The 21,574-nt window shown below is 43.4% G+C and overlaps 1 protein-coding gene across 3 annotated transcripts in view; it reads right to left on the reverse strand.

Moving 5' to 3' along the window:
• The window catches only part of LAPTM4B (lysosomal protein transmembrane 4 beta), a 62,839-nt gene extending 42,149 nt beyond the window's left edge, over nt 1–20,690 (reverse strand). For 2 of the 3 annotated variants that reach the window (XM_043879328.1, XM_043879327.1), the window contains exon 1: nt 20,373–20,690. In XM_043879328.1, coding sequence (XP_043735263.1) covers nt 20,373–20,471 — 99 coding nt within the window. In that variant the 5' untranslated portion in view covers nt 20,472–20,690. The remainder of the gene's footprint in view (nt 1–20,372) is intronic. The other variant, XM_043879326.1, reaches the window with a different exon arrangement.
• Between the last annotated feature and the right edge of the window lie 884 nt (nt 20,691–21,574).

Genomic DNA, 21,574 nt, shown 5'->3' on the forward strand with positions numbered 1-21,574 from the left:
ATGCCTCATGCCTCGAGGAGCAGTCAGAAAAAAAACAAAAGCCAATGGAGAATAATCTGAGGTTCAAAGGAGTATACTAGGAAAAACACCTAGAAGAGTGGCTGGCACATAACAGTGACTTAAAATTAGTTGCCTTACATCTACAGACCTCAACAAGAACCACATAAAGGCTCTTGGCTGGCATCAGAAAATTATCTGGTTCCAATCTTCCAGACAGGGCTATGCAGCTGCATCCCTGTCCTTTCGGTTCCAGTGGGCCTGTCAACTCTTTTTTTTTTTTTGCCTGTCAACTCTTGATCAGCTTGTTATTATCCCCTTGACGTGGTTTACTGATCATAATACTTTCACTAATTGCCTCCAACAATTAGTAAAATTGAGCAGACGCTTTGCTAAGTGCTCACTCAGGAAGAACCTTCCAGGATTCAGGCGGGTAAATAAATCATGCACCCGAATAACACAAAGCAAAAAAGAGGAAGCACGACAAGACTTCAGAGAAAGAATAATGGAAAATCAGAGCAAGTTACTGCAGAAGCTTGCGGCTGAGACCGGGGTCACGGGGAGGTCCAGCGGACACGGGAGCATCAGGACAGGGGCTGGAAAAGCGAGAAGGTTCTGGGACCCAAGAGAACAATTTTGGAAATTCTCCGGCAGTCCCAGTGGTTAGGACTCGGTGCTTTCACTGCTAGGGCCTGGGTTCAATCCCTGGTTAGGGAACTAAGACCCTGCAAGCCATGTGGTGAGGCCAAAAAAAAGAAAAGAGAGAACAATTTAAAGTGTGAGTGAGGCCGCTGGAACAGAGGCTTGTGCTGAGACCAGCAAGCACCTGGATTTGGTTAGAACACAGTAGACAAAGGAAGCGCGAGGGGCTGAGACCAGAAAGGCAGGCAGGGGGTTGGCGGGTCCTCAAACCAAGCGAAGAATGTGGGGCTCTGTCCAAACATTCATGAGGCAACTTTAAAGGTTTCTGAGGCGGGATATGACGTGATCTGAGCTGCTGTGAGCAAGATGGAGCTGGGAGCGGATGCGGGGGCTAAACTGGTGGCCGGAAAGCAACCAGGAAGGCCCTCAACAGTCTGGCTGAGCAGTGGTGAGGGTCTGATCCACGTCACCCCGGTTCTCATGACAGCCCTGTCACGTCTGTCATCTTAGGCGTCGGTTTGGGAGGTTAAGTGACTTCTGTCCTAGGTCCTGTGTGTGGAAGAGCCAAGGCCTTTCCATGTGGAGGGGAAATTACTAGAGACATAGGAACTGACAAGCTGCAAAGATAAAAAAGAAGCAAAAAGAGAGACTCTGAAATTCCAAGCCTGGGTGACAAAATCTAGTCATTATCAGAAATAAGGACTATGAGAAAGTTGATTTTAGGTGGGAAAAGCACTTGCATATATGTGCATGGCTCAGTCGTGTCCAACTCTCGTGACCCCACGGACGGTAGCCCGCCAGGCTCCTCTGTCCACGGGATTCTCCAGGCAAGAATACTGGAGGGGGTTGCCATTTCCTCCTCCAGGGGATCTTCCCAGCCCTGGGATTGAGCCCACGTCTCCTGTATTGGCAGGTGGATTCTTTGCCACTGCGCCACCTGGGAAGCCCACAGTACTTGCAGGCTGTCCAACTTATCGTGGTAGCTCAGCCACGTGGCCTGGAAGCCTTTTTATTCAGTCTTTGGTCCTCAGGCCCCACCTCTGGGTGTATCTGCCTGACCCACTTCTTGACGGCCTGACTTGCAGTCCTGAGTGCTGCTGCCCTCTCCCTGGTCAGTCTCTGAATGAGTACCCGATGTCTGAGTTCTGGCTCCTGCTCAGGTGTGTTCTTGCTCCCGAGCGGGTCCCAGGTCCAGGAGACAGATAATACTAAGAAGTAATGGCAAGGTCATTACACATCACCAAAGACTCACCACTGCGCCCTTTTAATCCCCGGGTGAAACCTTCGTAATAGAAGGTCTGTGTGTTGCCACATGTTTACTGGGTTATTATATGAAACCTCAGGTGTTGGATGGGAATCTGAGACACCACATAGGATGTGAACGCAGGAGGCTCACAGGGTGACCCATGAGGACCTAGGTCTGTGTGAAGGGGAGACAGGGGTGTGTGTGCAGAACTAGCCACGGCAGATATTGGTGGTCAGATGGAAAAGGTCAAATACAAGTCAAAGCCCCCAAGAACATCGGAAAGAAGCACTTCCCAAAAAAGAGAACACAGAAATCACCCTGTCATCCATTCTGACCAAGAATGAAATGTCACCACCAAATGAGAACCAAGAAGACAGTAAGGACTTTAGGATTTGCCAGGAGCACATTATGTAATGACCGTAGCTAATCAAAATGTAAAAGAGAGGGATTATCTACGTTCCTGTTGGGTTCATGTTCACCAACCTTTGAGCTTTCTCTGTCTGTTTTGGGAGGTCATGTACAAACTGTTCCTGTTCTATTTACCAAGTGTTCCTGTGGTGTCACATATTTTTTCCCTTGTTCTTGACAATGATTACTTCCACATGCAAATAAATTCAACGTCTGTCCAATTACTTAAGTGGTGTCAGACCCTCGTATATTCTCTGGGAATCCAGAGTGCTCTTCACCCTTAAATCATACCAGATCCTAAATGAACAGTGAGACTTGTAGCTTGAATCTAAACAACTGAAGATGTAGAATGCAATTATCACTTTTTAAAAGCCTCAATAAAAGAGACTTAAGAACATTCAAACTCACTGAATGATCATTACACAACAATCAGAACTCTGCACAGAATATTGTGTCCAAAAATGATCACTGCAGACTTACAGTGATGAAAATTTTAAACAGAATTAGAATGACTAAATAAGATTACAACCAAATAAGAGACTGCTACATAAGCATTAAAAGTTGTATTAAAAAATATTAATGATTTTGATAACAAGAGTAAATGGTGGAAAATGAAAAAAAAAAAAATTAATGACAAGAAAATGTTCACACTATGTTAATCGATAACCATAGTGCAAAATTTATTCCAATTTATTATTTATGTTCACAGGCAAAAATCACAGACTAAAAACACACAATGTTATAAACTATGTGGTAGTTTTGCTGTTGCCTTTTACCTTTCATTATGATTGTACGTTTTTTTGTATCCTTCAGAGTATCTAACAAGAGCATAGTTGCTTTTATGATTGGGAAAAAATATTTCAAGCTTCAAAAATGTTCTTAATAGAAAACATATTTTAAAATATTAGTATTACACCTCATTCTCTAAAAAGAAACTACTACTGGTAAGAAGATGGCCAATAACAAGCAAATCCGGCCAGGCATTCAAGTTAAAACCTGAAAAGAGGGGATTCCCTGGCAGCCCAGGAGTTAGGATTCTGGGCTTTCACTGCTGGGAGCCTAAGTTCAATAGGTGGTGGGGGAACTAACATCCCACAAAGTCATGGAGCACAACAACAACAACAAAAAAACCCCACCTGGAAACAGGTATATCAGAGGAGAAAAAAGAGTTAAAAAAAAAAAGAACAATTAAGAGATCTGCCACTTTCAGTAATGGTGTCTGACTCTTGTGACCCCAAGGACACATGGGATTCTCCAGGCAAGAATACTGGAGCGGGCTGCCATTTCCTTCTCCAGGGGATCTTCCTGACCCAGGGATCGAAATGAAACTGGGTCTCCTGCACTGCTGGCAGATTCTTTACAAACTGAGCTATGAGGAAAGCAATGGTGAACTATGTCATCTCCTCACTGATGACAACTAGAAAATTTAAACAAAAACAACCATCTGTGAGAAGGTATTAGCTAGCAAGGCAGTGAGGAACTAACTTGATCTGAAGCCAAGATTCAGGAGAAGGCAGAAATACTCCTGAGGGCAATTTGTTGATTCCAGAAAAGAGAGAGGAGAGCAAAGACCCTGAGGGCACCTTGACAGCCTTGGTGGGCCAGAGAGTTAAGACCTGGAATAGAGGTGGTGCTGCAGGGGCTGGAAGGCAGAAACCCCCGGGCTTCAGATGGGGAAGGGGCTGCAGGAAGATGCACCTGAGAGACAAGTCTTCATTCATGGGGACAAGGCAGGGACAGCGCCCAGCTTTGACTCACTGGAATCTGAGACTGGATGGAGGGGACTGCCAGTTGCCTGTAAGAATCTATCAAAATCCTTAGAGGAGAAAAAATGCCATCCCACACTTCGAATAACTTCTTCAGTTTTTGAAATACAATGTTCAAAATATAAGAGACAGGAGAAGACAAGAATGCTAACAATAAGGATGAGCAGAAACAACAGACAACAGAAACAGACCATAGGTGCTGCGCTAGATACTGAAGTTAATGGGCTCCCCATGTGAAGTGTCTACACTTATAATATTCAAAGAGATCAAAAATTTTTTAAAAGTGAGAATTTTGTCAGGGAACTTGAATCACAATAAAGGGGAGATATGAGAGAGTTTTTTTTTAAAGAATAGAAACTCTAGAATGAAAAATACAGTAGCCAAATAAAGAACTTAGTGGATAGGTTTAACCCATTAAGAGGGTTACCAAAAAAAAAAAAAAAATGAGCTGAATAAAATAGAAGAACATATTCAGAGAGCTGGCTGTAATAAAAACAAAAGCATCTAGAAGACAATGGAGTTACATCTCCAAAATGTTAGGGAGGAAAGGACCACCTTACGAGCTTAAAAACAACAACAATCTTTCAAGGATGAAAACAAAACTAAGATACCGTCAGACAAAACCAAAGGAACCCAGCAGCAGCAGCTGAGCAGTAAAGAAAGTATTAAATGGTATTCTTTGGACAAAAGAAGAATGAAACCAGATGGAAGGCTGAAGACGGACCAAAAAATTAAGAGTAAAACTCATACTTATGTTGCCAATTGTGAATACTGATAACAAATAATAACAATAATGACTGAGTACAAAATATAAACAGTACATAACAACAGCATATAGATCAAGAGGGAATAATTGGAACTGAACTGACCGTAGGTCCTCGTATTGTCCAGGGAGAGAACTGTACCAATTAATGTGAGAATCTTTAAAAGTCAAGGACAAAAAAAAAAAGTCAAGGACTTTTGTTGTCACCTCTAGGGTAACCTTTTAAAGAAGTTACAGTTGGGTGGTAGATACACCAAATGTTTGCTCAGTTGATAACCAAGGTGTTTATATTCTGTGCACTTTTTCTATGTGTGCAATGTCCACAGTAAAATGGCTAAAATTTTAAAAATATAAATTATAATCTGATAGTACTGTTTTTGGACAGCTGCCTAATTTTTTTGCAGCAATATTTGGAAATATTTTTCTAAAAACTATCAATGGCAGATGTGCCTTTCACTTGAGTGCAATTTCGATAGGAAAACTGAAAGTTTTTAAGTTTGACTTAAAAAAAGTAATTGTGGGAAAAAAAAAGAGTAATTGTGGCTCATGGGCTTAGTTGCTCTGAGGCATGTAGAATCCTCCCAGACCAGGGATCGAACCCATGTCTCCTGCATTGGCAGGTGGATTCTTATCCACTGGACTACCAGAAAGTCCCAAGTTTGGACCTTTTAATTGAAATTTACTTAAATTTTAGAATTCTGATACAAATGTGCTTTTTATTCAACTAAGACCCTGTCTACATGGTCCTGTTCTGATAGTGAAATAAATTTCTGATACTTAACTATTTCAACTCAAACAACTGTGGTAAATACATGCTGGGGTAAATTTAATTCACCATAAAATCCTAGTAGTCCAGGAGATAAACAAACCTCAGCAACCAAATAAAATGTAGAATAAACTCATTTGTACCATTAACTCATCTACTGAACCGTTCAAAAATTAGCTATTAGGCAACAAATATATGCCAAGCCCTAGGCTAACATCAATACATATTAATCCCCCCTCAAGCTAGTCTGCTGTCTAGTGGGGAGGACAAATAAACTGGCTGTTCCATTTAGAGTAAAAAGGGATTCTGCTACACTTGTGGCTGGGGAGAAGAGGGAGGCAACTAAAAGCCTCAGTAGGAAGAGGACCTTCTAAACACCAGAAAGTAAGAGACTTGATCTCGAGAGACAACAATTACAGCACAAATAAATAATTTCAGGCAATCAGGCTAAGTGACTGAGAACTAAATGTTAAGAGAAAATTCAAGGAAACAAAAATGTAAAAATGAGCAGCCTTTGGTAGTCCTTTGAGTTGGATTGTAAGTAAAGCCGGTGTTTTCATACAGAAGCTATAAATCCTCTGGTTTATACAGTGTGTGCGCAGGAGAAAGTTTAAGCAGTCAAGTTGACATTGTATCTTTCCTTAGGGCCTCATTTCAATAGGTGAATTTTAAAATTGTATTAAACAGATTCTCCCTCCTCCCCACCACCGCCCCCCAGATTCAATGTGGTCCTTCTGATTCACTTTGCAGCCTAGTGCCATCCTTTCCATATACCTTCCTCATGGGTGATGAGTTAAATCAAGAAACCACCACCACTACACGTTCTACCTATCACGGAAGCAGTTTTGCCTGCCTTAAGTGGTGTGATCATTGCTACAACCACTCCGCACAGGAGGACTCAGGATTCATGGGAAACCTGCAGGGAGTTGTGACCTTTTCAGCTGAGACTCAGTCAAGGGTCCTTTGATTGCAAATGCCATACATGCTCTTTCCAGTAACCCAGGATCCACCCAAGAAGCCACCACACCCGGTTCACAAGCCCTGGCGACTCTGTTAACCAATCCACTGGCAGCAGGCTCGGAATTCTTTTCAAGGGAGTGTTTCAGACTGCCGCTCTCCTGTGAGCTGAGGCTGGCAAGCAGAGGGAGACAGACTTGCAACTCCCATTTCGCCGAATGGACTTGGTCGGATTCTGTCACCACTATATTCTCTCAGAATGATAAGAAAGATGTCTGGACAGTGGACAGAAGGCAAAGGCTAGCCCTCATGCAGAAGCCAGAAAGAAGGCTGTCCAAAGAGCTAATTGGAGACCTGGGAGGCAGGTGCGGACAGGAAGAAGTGTGTTTCCCTTTGTGCCCTAAAGAACTTTCTGCAATAAATGCTGGAGAGGGTGTGGAGAACCCTCTTACACTGTTGGTGGGAATGCAAACTAGTACAGCCGCTATGGAAAACAGTGTGGAGATTGCTTAAAAAACTGGAAATAGAACTGCCATATGACCCAGCAATCCCACTTCTGGGCATACACACTGAGGAAACCAGATCTGAAAGAGACACGTGCACCCCAATGTTCATCGCAGCACTGTTTATAATAGCCAGGACATGGAAGCAACCTAGATGCCCATCAGCAGATGAATGGATAAGGAAGCTGTGGTACATATACACCATGGAATATTACTCAGCCGTTAAAAAGAATTCATTTGAACCAGTCCTAATGAGATGGATGAAACTGGAGCCCCTTATACAGAGTGAAGTAAGCCGGAAAGATAAAGAACATTACAGCATACTAATACATATATATGGAATTTAGAAAGATGGTAACGACAACCCTATATGCAAAACAGAAAAAGACACACAGAAATACAGAACAGACTTTTGAACTCTGTGGGAGAAGATGAGGGTGGGATATTTCAAAAGAACAGCATGTATACTATCTATGGTGAAACAGATCACCAGCCCAGGTGGGATGCATGAGACAAGTGCTCGGGCCTGGTGCACTGGGAAGACCCAGAGGAATCGGGTGGAGAGGGAGGTGGGAGGGGGGATCGGGATGGGGAATACGTGTAACTCTATGGCTGACTCATATCAATGTATGACAAAACCCACTGAAATGTTGTGAAGTAATTAGCCTCCAACTAATAAAAAAAAAAAAGAACTTTCTGGATCTCTGAATATAAAGAGATAAGCCAAGCCAGAGCCTACTTTATAATGTGCATAAAGAAGGATCAAGCACCAGAAGGTTTAGAAGGCCAGCATCTGGAAAAGAGGAGAAAATATAAAGTGCAAAAATGGCTAATTTAATTTTTTTTTTTTAGGGCAGCAAACCTGGTTCTCTTTGTGTTCTGAGATGCTCAATATATTAGATCTGTCAGTCCCTATTTGCAACCATCCTATTCCAACAACTTGGATTATCATTAAAAAGAAAAAAAGAAACATACTTTGAAAGACTATTTAAAGTGATTATTATTCCCTGCTTAGCTTCAATACATAAAATAATACTTTATTCCCACAGCTATTTACCAAAGACAACGCTGAAACTCATAAAACAGAACGTCTTCACTAGTGAAAGGGAAGAGGCAATAACAGTTAACCACTGGAATAAAAATTTTGCATTCCATTCAAGAACAGTGTTGCTATTTGTACTTTAGAGTTAAACTTTTTCTTACAAAATAGCAATACATTTAAATCACCTAAAAAGAAATCCAAAACTTAAAAAAAAAAAAAAGAAATCCAAAACTTGAAATTAAAGACCAAAAAATACACTTCTAGTTTGTTCACATAGTTTGAAATTTAGAATAAAAAGCTGCTAATGTATAACTTGATAGCTAAGTTCTTAAAAAATTAATTGTCAAATTAAAATAAAATCCAGTGATACAGTCTAACTACTCATAGACAAAGAAATGCTTTGTAATCATAATGCTGAACTGTTAAATAATGCTTTTCTCCTTTCCGTACATAACATGCATATGCATACCATAAATATTCATTACTATGAATCTAGGTAATGAAACATTCTTGAAGGTGATATTAATACCTAACACTGTTACTTTTAGTTAAAAGAAAACAGTGTTAGATTACTTCAAAACAGCTTCTCAAGATCACCATTCTAAGCTATTTCTCAAAGTAAACTAACGAAAAGATTATCCAGTAAATTATTAACTGTCACTAATATAAATAAGTATCTTTTAAGATTCTATTCCTGTTTACATACTTATTTTAGAGCAAACAGATTATCTAAGAAACTTCCTTTTAGTTTCTAAAGAGCTGTGAAGGAGAAAAAAAAATAAGGCAAAGAAATATTCACAGGTAAATAACAAAAGAATCAAAGAAAGCACCTACTGAAATCTTACTAAAACTTTTTAAGAAATTTTTACTGGAATATAGCCGATCTATAATGTTATGTTACTTTCTGCTATACAGGCAGCAAAGTGAGTGTTATACATGTGTGTGTATCTACCCATTCTTTCAAAATTGTTTTCCCATACAGGTCATTACAGAGTACCGAGTAGAGTTCCCTATGCTCTACAGTAGGTCCTTATTATCTTATTTTATAAATAGTAGTATGTATATGTCAATCCCAATCTCCCACTTATCTCTGCCCACCCCCAATCTTTTGAACATTTTCATAGAGGCGCTATGATCTTTCTGCTATTAAAACTTGTTTGAGGGAGTGGGGAGTAAAAAAAATAAAATAAAACTTGTTTGAAGGAATAAAAACAGTCAAGTTTTGACTACAGATGCATGATTCCAAGAAAAGAAAATTAGCATCAGAAATGTATGAGTCCACAAACCACTGCCATCAAAAATGTGGTCTGTATCACTGAGTCACTTTGCTATACAGCAGAAATGAATACAATGTTATAAATCAACTATACTACAGTAAAAAAAAAAAAAAAAAGAGAGAGAGAGGAAAAAAAAGTGTTGTCAGCAAAATGAAGTTTCAGCATCATCCCACATGTGTTACTAATGTATAACCACAGGACCAACCCCAGACCTAGAGAATCAGAAGTAAAGGTCAAGCAAGGGACTTCCCTGGTGGTCCAGTGATTAAGAATCTGCCTACCAACGCAGGGAACACAGGTTCAACCCCTAGTCAGGGAACTAAGATTCCCCCTGTGTGGTGGGACCACTAAGCCCAAGCGTGCTGCAACTATAGAGCCCGCACAACTAGAGAAAAGTCCTCACTCTGCAACAAACCCTGCGAGCAGCAATGAAGATCCCACACACCACAACTGAGACCCTACATAGCGAAATAAGTAATTTTGTATAAAGGAAGAAAAAAAAAAGTAAATGTCAACAAGACTGACAGCTGACCTCTTAGCAGCAGAGCATAACTCCACAGAGACAGTGGTGGAGAGCTCCAACGTGCTAAGAGACAGCAACCGTCAACCAAGGATTGCTTCCCCGATGGCTCAGAGGGTAAAGAATCAAGTCTGCAAAGCAGGAGACCCAGGAGACTGCGTTTTGACCCCTGGGTCGAGAAGATTCCCCTGGAGCAGGAAAGGGCGACCCCACTCCAGTATTCTTGCCTGAAAAATCCCATGGACAGAGGAGCCTGGCGGGCTACAGTCCCAAGGGTCACAAAGAGTCGGACACAACTGAACGACTAAGCACAGACACGAGGACTGAGATCTCTTTCAAATTTGAGCCAAATAAAGATATTTTCAAAGAATAAGTTTGCCATCAACATGTCCTCACTGGGACCTCCCTGGCAGTCCAGTGGCTAAGACTCCGTACTCCCAATGCAGGGGGCCTGGGTTCAATCCCTTGCTCAGGGAACTAGGTCCCACATGCCTCAACTGAGGACTCACAAGCCACAACTAAGACTCGGCACAGCAAAATAAATAAATAAAACAGATCCTCACTAAAGAAAATGTTTAAATATGTACATCAGACAGAAGGATAGTGATCCTGAACAGCTGGTCAAGAAAATGATGGGTCATGTACTTTCCACATTTGGGGTTTAGAATGTCCATTTTTTGAATAAAAATTATAGTAACTGCAAAAAGAGAAAATGATAGATGTGTAAATATGTGGCTAACTCTAAGCAAAGACTGATTGTACAGGTCAGTGTCTTGGTGAAGCTTTAAAAAGAAAAGACACTAAAATACAAGAAATGATTAAAGGATGTATACTGTTCAAAAGAAAGGCAAAGATATTAAGTCTAGACTTTTGGTAAGTACATATATTAAACTTCTTGAATGAACCACTACAGCCATAGAAATAAAAAAACAGCAGATAGGCAAAAACTGCTTAACACAATAATGTTCCAATGTTTGTGATTACTAATTAATACACATTCATTATCGGCAATTTCCTCTTGCTAGACCCTAGATTCCATGTTGGCAAGGACGGGGCCTATTTTGAATCATATTGTATTGCCAGCAGCTCACACAGTTCCTAACACATGGAATGAAGGGAAGAAAATCACCAAATACACATCAACACTCCTTCTAGGCTTATATTTTCTACAATTATTTTGAGATGAGAAAAAGGAAATGGCAACCCACTCCAGTACTCTTGCCTGGAAAATTCCAGGAACGGAAGAGACTGGAGGGCTACAGTTCATGGGGTCACAAAGAGTCAGACTCGGCTGGGCGACTTCACTTTCACTTTCTTTGAGGTGGGAAACCCTTATCCTTAAGCACAGTTATGGTTTCCTGACCCACTAGCTAGCTGCATCAGATGACTACAGGTGCTTTCATATTGAAAATGCTATCATGTGCCCTCATTTTATCTTTAAACAAATTTTTAACAAGCAATTGAAAACTCCACTGATGCAGCAGACCTTAGGAAAGATATATTTGCATTTGCATACTACTTGGTTTTATCGGTAGTTGCAACCATTTTATGATTTGCTTAAATTGCTCTGTGATACTTTTTAACGATTATTTGCAATTATTTATTGTTAGAATTATTAACTGGACTGTAGCCCACCTGACTCCTCTGTCCATGGAATTCTCCAGGCAAGAATACTAGAGCAGATTGCCATTTCCATCTTCAAGGGAACTTCCCAATCTACTAATCGAACCCAGGTCTCCAACACTGCAGGCAGATTCTTGACCATCTGAGCCACCAGGAAAGCCCAGGAAGTACTGGTTTGTATACTGGAATTAAAGCCTCCAATAATTAGTACCAGCTGCCCAACAGGCAACAGGATTGCAGCAATAAGGCTATTGTTTGGTGTCATGTCAGATTGGTAGATGCCCCTGGAATCTATTTTCCTCTTCCTTCACAGTAACAGGGGTACTGGATATGTAAATTCCCAGCTGAAGGTACCATCTCCCTGCCTACCATGCAGCTAAGTCCTTTGTCTCGTTTTGGGCTACTGGGATATGAGTGTTTCACAGAATCCACATCTTGGTGCCAAACTCATGCTAACCACTTTGTTACGTTCATTCAGTCGCTCAGTCATGTCCAACTCTGCGACCCATGAACCGCAGCACGCCAGGCCTCCCTGTCCATCACCAACTCCCGGAGTCCACCCAAACCCATGTCCATGGAGTCAGTGATGCCATCCAACCATCTCATCCTCTGTCGTCCCCTTCTCCTCCTGCCTTGACTCTTTCCCAGCAGCAGGCTCTTTTCAAAAGAGTTGGTTCTTTGCATCGGGTGGCCAAAGTATGGAGTTTCAGCTTCAGCATCGGTCCTTCCAATAAATATTCAGGACTTTTTAACGTTACGTTAAATGTATCTATAGTGGGACCCAGAGAAAGTGATATTAACAAACACTTTATTTCTTGGTCGGCTTGCCTCTAAAATGTTCAGGATGAACATCCATCATGGGACACAGGTTCGATCCCTGGTCCGGGGAAGAACCCACGGGCTGACGGACATCTACGGCTCTGAGCCACAGCTCCTGAGCCAGCGCACTGCGACTACTGAAGCCGGCGCACCCTGGAACCTGGGCTCCACGACTACAGAAGCCACTGCAGCGAGAAGCCACGGACCACAGCTAGAGAAAGCCCACGGGCAGCAGCAGAGACCCAGTCCAGCCATAAATAATAAATAGCAGTAATTTTTTGAAGCTTTTTTAAAAAGGTAGTAAACACCACTGATATCTTCACCAGACAATATTTCATAAAACTTCCCTCGATCCTTTTTATTTGTGGGTGGGGAGGCCTGTATTTTTTTTTAAGGGACTCATTAGACATCTCTCGAAAACCCAGTATCCATTTCTGTCCCAAATCTGTTCGATGCCAGTATTCAGATGAAGAGAGGCAGGATGGCAAGACAGTCTTGTATCATTAACTAGCCAATGAGAGTTCCCATTCATATAATTCGCATCATCAGCAAATGAGAAACTTCTGGTGGGAAGACCTGACGTAGCAGCATCTCCCATCTGGAAGGCTGTCCGCACCCTGCCTTGTCACCTGGCCATCTAAAACAGCTAGCCCTTTCCATCCTCCTTAAAAACTGCTTTCACCCCCTCACCCCTGTTCATAATTCTTCAGTGCCTCTCACTATCTACAGAATAAAATCCATAAATCTTACTTTAGAATTTCAGTCTTTTACAATCTAATATAGTCAGGAAAACACTAGGTAATAAGAATTACCGACATATTACAAGTTAGTCCCTATTTTGCCCTGAACTTATGGACCAAGTTACAGAATCTGACAGCTGGAAAGAAACTATTCATCTAAAAGGAGCATATCATCACCTTTCAAGCCTGACCCCAGGGTTGCTTTGAGGTCTAAACAGGAACAAATGTGAAAGTCCACTGAAAACCAAGTATCAATCACTCTACAAATGCAAGATGTCAGCTTTACTGTCCAGTATTACTATCCAGACAGAAATCAATAGTTATTGCACCAGGACTTCTAAGGATACAAAAAGAACCCACCAGGCTTGGGTACACAAGCAAGCTGTGACTTTCAAAGTGAACTAGTTGGTTATTTGACAGGCCAGGTCATAAAGCCAATGAGACCAGCTACTCTGAGCTCTTTCATCCTTTATAATCTGATACATGGCCAACTCCCCAAAGAATAGTGTCTGGCACAAAGAGGCATTCAGTATGTATTTGCTGAAGACTAACCTAAAATACACTTAGAGAATGGTAAAACGGATGGTATGCACAAACAGGGACCCATCCGAGGTGTCAATGACAGATTCTTCCAACTGTCAGCACCACTTTTCAAAACATACTAAGAACACAGAAGTACAGAACAGACTTTTGAACTCTGTGGGAGAAGATGAGGGTGGGATGTTGCGAAAGAACAGCATGTATATTATCTATGGTGAAACAGATCACCAGCCCAGGTGGGATGCATGAGACAAGTGCTTGGGCCTGGTGCACTGGGAAGACCCAGAGGAATCGGATGGAGAGGGAGGTGGGAGGGGGGATCAGGATGGGGAATACATGTAAATCTATTGCTGGTTCGTGTCAATGTATGACAAAACCCACCGAAAAAATAAATTAATTAGTTAATTAAAAAATAAAAATAAAAAAAATAAAACATACTAAGAAAATCATCTGATAAAATGCAAGAAATTACAATGGAAAAAGTATGCTTGAGGGTGTTAGGCGCAACGCAAGTCCTGATGGCAAAATATAAACCGTAAGAAATGCAGGTTTTACAGTAAAAAGAATGAAATAATGCCATTTGCAGCAACACGGATGGCCCCAGAGATTGTCACACTGGGTGAAGCTAAGACAGAAAAGGAGAAATATCATAACATTCCTTTTATGTGGAATCTAGAAAGAAAGGTTTTGTAACTTACTTACCAAACAGAAAGAAACTTAGAGAAGGAACTTATGGTTGCTGGGGGGAAGGACTGGGGGAAGGAAGAGTTAGGGAGTTTGGGACGGGCACGCACACACGGCTATATTTAAAATGGATAGCCAACAAGGATTTACTGTAGGGCACAGGGAAATCTGCTCAATGTTATGTGTCAGCTTGAATGGCAGGGGAGCTTGGGGGAGAATGGATACATGTATCTGTATGGCTGAGTCCCTTGGCTGTCCACCTGAACTGTCCCATTTTTTGCTTATCAGCTATACCCCGCTACAAAATAAAAAGTATTAAAAAAATGTGGCCTTTAGCATAAGGAATACAGCAGGGATTTATTTTTGTTTATTATTGCTCTCCAAACATTCTTTCTTCCTCCTCCCAGTAACAGCCTCTGGATGTCTCAACTCTCTGTCCTCACACTGATATTTTAAATTAATCCCACCGCCCCCCCCACATCCCTCCTAACCAATAGCTCAAGGGAAGCATATCCCAGACCTAAATTCATCAGTATATTCTAGTCACATAACCGTGGCCTGTTTGATTCAGGACTGTACAGATAAATTTATCAAATCTGTATGAATCTCAGGACTCACAGCTTAATTACTAGCTGGCATATATAGCAACCATTTGTATCCTAAAAGAAGGTAACCTGAGGCCTGGGAAAGAGGAGGGAAAGGGATTCGGTGAAATCCACCGCATTGTTGAACTGTGTAAGCTGACTTCAGCAGATGAGAAACACACGTGTCAAGAAACACACATCTCCCAGAGACAGTGAGCCCACATTTTTTAGGAGTAGGATGACAAGCTCGTATTTGTGTTTGAGAAAAATACCTCTGGAAATTGCATATGCAATAGACTGAAAAAAAAAAAATGGATTACTGATGGCAAGGCTAGAAGCAGAGAGACCAGTTATGATTCGACTATAACAGTTAAGTGAGAGCTAATGAGAGCCTAAACGAGAGAAGTGGTAGCAAGAATTAGAACAGGACAGAATAAGGCACTCAGGAGGTTGGAAAAAAAAATCAATATAACATGGAGATGGAATAAAGGAAGAGATCCAGATGGCAAGGGGGGACAGAGGCAGCTACCTGAGGAATCTGAGACAGGAGTCGAAGGAGACTAGTGTGGGCAAATCTGAGTGTGGGCAAATTTAGGGAAGTTAACGGATTCAGGCTTAGAATATTAGGTTTTGTTGAAGAGAGGAAATCCTAGAAGCCCACAGAGCAAGCATTCTGCGTGGAGTACTCCTTTCAAATCGTGATCCCTCCGGAAACCAAGACAAATCAGTCCTCATTCGGTGAGGATAGATAATGCACCTTACTGGTTTTTCTAAAAAACGTTTGTAGCTATTAACGGTTATGGGAGAAATCAACTATTTTCTTAGGTTTAATGATTAAACTGCCTTTCTAAGTAAACATAAGCCTCCACCTCACATCGCAGTACACAAAACACAAAAGCTCTACACAAAACTCAGAACTAAACCAGATGTAAACATAAAAGCTGAGGCCATAAAGCTTCCAAAGAAAATGTAAGAGAGTATCTTTACAATTTCAGGGTAGGCAAAGAAAGTACTAACAGAAAGTACTAACCATAAAAGAAAAAAGGTGAATGGAACTTAACTGAAATTAAAAACTCCAGTTCATCAAAATAGACTATTAAGAAAATCAGTGGGCAAGCCACGCTGAAAGAAAATATTCACAAAGAATTTATTTAATAAAGGACTGGTATCCAAAATATAGAGTTCTCACAAATCTGTAGAATTAAAAAAAAAAAAGATAAAACTCAGTTTTTAAAAAAATGTGCAATCAACACAAAGGAGGATACATAGCTAGCCAAGAAGCAAAGATAAACTGTTTCAGGTCATCAATCACACAGGGGAATTCAAACTCAAGTCACCAATAGCTACCACTACGCACCCAGTGAACTTTATACCCTGTTGACTGGGGTGTAAAAATGGCAGTTTGGAAAATGCCTGTCAGTGTCTTATCAAGTTAAAACACACAATGACCAGAAACCCCACTGCGAGGTATTTATTCAAGAGAAATAAAAACAGATGTCCACAGTCTTTTTTTTAAAGACTGTTCAGAGCAGATTTATCCGTAAGAGCCCCAAAATGTCCATCATCTGGCAAATGGATAAACAGATTGTGGTATATTCTTACAACAAGGCAATATTCAGCAATAATAAGGCACAAATATTGACGCACTCCAAGACCATGAATGAATGTAAAATTCATTATGCTAAATTAAAGAAACCCAACACAAAAAAACACCTACAGTATAATTCCATTTATATGAATAGGCAAAACACCTATGAGGTGGGGTGTCTATGGAGGGGATAGACACGAGGGAAGCGGCATGAGGGAACTTTCTGGGAATGTTCTCTAAGGGTGTGGGTTACAAAGGTGCAAACATTGGTCATGTCAATGAACTGTACACTTAATACCTGTGATTTTCACCATATGTAAAGTATGCCTCAATTTTTAAAGGGAAAAAAATAAAAGAAAGTAAATGAAAAGCCATCACTAATACAAATATCAAATACCTGAAATCAATATGCTTTCTTTTTTAAAACTAGATTGAAGGAAACCTTTATCATTTCAAGGCAAAAACAACTTTTAAAAGGTAAAACTGTGGAAACAGCACAAACCAATACATCACTCAGACCACAAGCTGCAAATCACTTAACCTCTTCGCTTTGGTTTTTCCTCTATAAAATGGGAATTAAAAAAAAAAATCAACCAGGAATATGTAAAAAACTAAGCTTATGCAAAGCATTGTAGAGAAAAATGTTGCCTGTCATTCCAGTTCTACCAGGAACAAGCCGTTAGCCACTGCAGTCACCCAGGACTCTAGGACTGAGGGGAATTCAGGCTAGAGACAGACAGGAAGTGGTCTGTGCCTTGGACACCTGCCCCAAGATAATGCAGATCTATAACTGAGAAATTTCGGCTTTCCCAGATTCTTGCATCTTCCCATACTTACAAAATGATACATAAAATCATTAACCTGATTTGCCTGTTCTATGATTAACACTCATCTTAGGACTTCGACTACAGATTTTCTCACAGCAAAAAATTCATATATCCTGGCTCCTCCCTCACATCTTCACAACAGTTTCTCAGAGCCGTCTGAGAAGTTGTTCCCCTGGGCTATTTTATATAGAGTAAGACACTGAATAAACTCAACTCATAGTCCTTACGTAGTTCACGCTGGTTTCTTTAATCAAGGACTCTAGGGAATTCCCTGGAGACCCACTGATGAGGACTCCACGATTTCACTGTGGAGAGCGGAGTTTGACCCCTTGTCAGGGAAGTGCCGGTGTATGGCCAAAAAAAGGATTGCTATCAATAGTATAGTGGGCTTCCCGGGGGGCTCAGTGGTAAAAGAATCCGCAGGCAATGCGGGAGACCCAGGTTCCATCCCCGGGTCGGAAAGAACCCCTGGAGAGGGGGAAATGGCAATCCACTCCAGTAATCCTGCCTGGAGAATTCCGTGGACAAAGGAGCCTGGCAGGCTATGGTCCATGGGGTCGCAAAGAGCTGGGCAAGACTGAAGCGGCTGAGCACAAATAGTATAGTACCTAGCACACAGGAGCCTAGTAAATGGTCACAGTAGAAAACAGCTAGAAAATGCATAAAAAAGGTTCACTTTACCTTTCCTTTCCAGCTGACTCTTTTTTGAATATCTATGTATACTCCTACCCTTTTTTCTCCTGAAAACTCTACCTTTTTTTGATAGTGACCTCATTCCATCCAGATGACTGGTGGTAAGAGAAAGAGATGTCTTGTTCTTTAGCTCCTTCATCTTAAAAATGTACGTGTAAATCAGTTTTGGATAACCAAATTATATGTAAAAGGATGAGGGAAACTCACTAGTTTAAGAAAAATTTAAATTGTTTTGAGGAAAGCAATTATAAAGATGACCAGTAGCAGATTTCCCATACATTGTGTGTGCGCTAAGTCGTTTCAGTCGTATCCAACAATCGGCGACCCTGGTGGACTGTAGCCCACCAAGCTCCTCGGCCAGGGTATTTCCCAGGCAAGAATTACTGGAGTGATTTGCCCTTTCTGCCGCCAGGGGATCTTTCCCATCCAGGGACCGAACCTGTTTCTCTCGTCTCCTGCATTGGAAGGCGGGTCCTTTACCACTAGTGCCACCTGGGAAGCCCCAAAGTGGCTTGCTTATTCACATCTGCTGAAAAGCTTTCTAATTATTTTTCAGAAAGCCATCTTTCCAAATGCTAAAACCTGCATACCAATAACTCCTTTCCCCAAAGAGCACGCTCAAGCCGTGGACAAAGCCTGCAGAGTCCTCTCCTTTTATCACACCAATGTGTCCTACTGGATTACCGCCAACAACAGGGCTCAAGTAGATTTATCTTTCCTGTAGATCACGTAGTCCATTTGCCTAATGCAGTGCCCTAGATTTTGCAAATTACATTCATAGATGTACTTGCAAGCCTGCAGATTTCAACATCTTCAAGGAGGACACAAGACATGTGGATAAAATTGTCTTGATCATCAATAAAAGCACTATTTCAAGACCACCCACTATTCTTTCCTGTAAATTTAAATTTCCGTTGTTTTTTTTTTTCTCTTTCAGTAAAACCAGGGTAGAGCCAATACCCAGATGTTCTCTCTGCATTCAAGCCGCACAGTAAGAACCCACATATACTAAAGATCTGTCTGAAAGCTTTTAAGGCCAAAGATTTCTATTGTGTGGCCTGTGATAGGCACTGACTAAAGGAAACTTGCAACTATAAATAGCACAGAGAACACCATATGGGGGGACAGGGGTGTTTTGCTTACAATGGCACCACAGACGAGTTCACAATTCAACTTACGTCCGTGTTATACCCAAACACTGAATTATGAACCCACCAAAACACTGATGACTAAGATCAGAATGTACCACCACTAGAAAGTTCTATATGCCATCTTTCTACCACGTCTAAGGTGTTTCTTCTTGGTGCAGAGGCATTCAGCGCCAAGAAGCTCGGGCTTAACTTTCCATCATGATGGAACAGAAACCACGATGCAGCGGAGCCCGACTCGGGTGCTGGTGCAGTCTTGGCGGGGGGGGGGGGGGGCACCAATCAACCTGGAGCTGGTACAGGGCACCACTCCATCAGGTTGCCTCACTAGCGCCTGATAATCACTGCTCCCCAGACAAATAAAAAGCTCCAACCTAGAAACAAACTAACAGACCAGATGGGTCTTCGGGGTCGGCTAAGAAGGTAGGGATCACCTGCAAATCGGGGGTTTGTGGAGGAGGTAAGTGGGTGCAAAATGGCTGTCCAGGGCCGAATGAAACGCAGTGAAGCACAAGGTAAGCCCCTCCTAGGGTAAGGGCTTTACAACAGACGTGTGCGTAGGGCACCCCCACCCCCAGCCATTCCCACTCGGGATGCGAAAGCGCGCGGGAGACGGGGCAGCAAAACCGCGGGCACCTGCGGGCAGGGAGAGCGGGCACGCGGGGGGGTGGGTGCGCAGCAAGAGGTGTCGGCTCACCGCCTCGACGGCTCTTGCGACCCGTCGAAAGCACAAAGCCCAGTGAACGCGGAGAAGAAAGGAAAGGCGGACACGTGCTCCGCAGGCAAGGATCGGGGTGCCGGGAGGGAGTTCGCAGACCACCAAAGCGCACTTTCGCCGGAAACCGCGCAGCTCCGGAGCCCTAGCCGGCTCCCGGCGGAGGGTTTCGGGCGCCCCCTTGTTCAGCGCGACCCCAGCCCGCGCGAACCGTCCCCCGAAACCCTCCCCACCCCGAACACCGGGCCCTGACCGCAGCCCCCGCCACAGGTTGGCTGAGCCGGGGGTGGGGGGGGGGGGCGGGAGGGGGTTGCATCGTCGAGCCGCCGGCCCAGAGAATTAAGTTTCTAATAATATAACTTTAGGCGGATTAACGCCGGCTTCGCCCAACCCCGAGGGCCGCAGCCGGTACCCACGAGGGGGTGTGAAAAGTGAGGCGGGCTCCCGGGGCGCCCGCGCTCCTCCCGGGCAGGTGCGCGCCCCCCACCCCGGGGAGGGGGTTCGCCCAGGCGGGTCGCGCTCACCAGGTACCAGACGCCGAGAAGGATGGTGCCGGTGCGGACATGGCAGCACAGGCAGCAGCTGTTGGAGTAGAACCGCGTCCAAGGGGCCACCATCTTCATCGCTCGGGCCGCGGGCGCAGTGGCGCAACTCTGCGCCCAAGTTCGCAGGAGCTTCGGCCGTCGGTCCTGCTCCCCGCGCGGCTGTCTCCGGCCCCCCTCCCCGGCTACCCTCGCTCCCTCTTCCCGGCCCGCGTCCGCCGCCCACCGGCCCCGGGCCCGGCGCCTCTCCCCGCGAAGAGCTCGCAGCTGGAACCTCGGCCGGACCCTGCGCTCCGAGGGCTGCGGGGAAAGGGGGCGGGACCGGGGAGAGGGGCAGGGGCGGGGCTGGGCGGCCGCGGACCACGTGACGGGCGCCGGGGGCCCTGTGACGTCACCGCGGGCTCCGGCCGGCGGCAGGCGCCGCCCGCCCCGGGGGACGGAAATCAATCAACCCTCTCCCCGGGTCGTCCCCGAGTCGGCCCCGGTGGAGTTCCGGGCCTTCCCCTCTTTCGATTGGTCATCCGTGTAACTCCACCACCAGTTCGAGATTCTTTTACAGTCTAGTTGGTGGTGGGTTTTTTTTTTTTTCTCCTTCCACTTGTATCTTGCAGATATTCTGTAGGTTCGGTGCCATCCCGGTTGTTATCTTGCAGACTGGCTGGAGGAGGGAAACGGTAGGGGTGATTCCGGCCAACTGCAGTCCTTTGAACCGCTGCTGAAGCCTCCCAGAGCAGTCTGTCTCTGCTTCCCAGCTCAATCACTGTGCTACTAATCTTTTCCCAGAAAATAGGATGTGTACCTTCTGTGCTTCAGGTAGCGTTTTTAAATCGTGACTGCAGCTCTAAAGAAACAGTCATCAAACCAAGTACTGCCGCAAGGTGTGAGAAGGTAAGGTAAGGAGTCCTGGGAAAAAAAAGAGAACCAGGCATGGCTTTCTTGGCATAAGAGAAGCCTTTTTTGGCCTAAGCCATTTTGTGATCTAAGACTGACCCCAGTGCTTGTCCTTGAACAGGCCTCAGCAAGAAAGGTCTTAAGGGAACGTAAGAAAAAACTGTTAAGGGGCAAGAGAAGTAACAATAGCAAAGATAACAAATCAGGTGTGAAGACTCCCAGGTGTGTTTCAGTGGTAACCATTAACCTGGCGCACTTTCTTGAACTGTTTTGCAGAATTTAAACCCCTTCCA

The sequence above is a fragment of the Cervus elaphus genome, chromosome 21 (genome assembly GCF_910594005.1).
Source record: "Cervus elaphus chromosome 21, mCerEla1.1, whole genome shotgun sequence".
NCBI classification, from domain to species: Eukaryota; Metazoa; Chordata; class Mammalia; order Artiodactyla; family Cervidae; genus Cervus; species Cervus elaphus.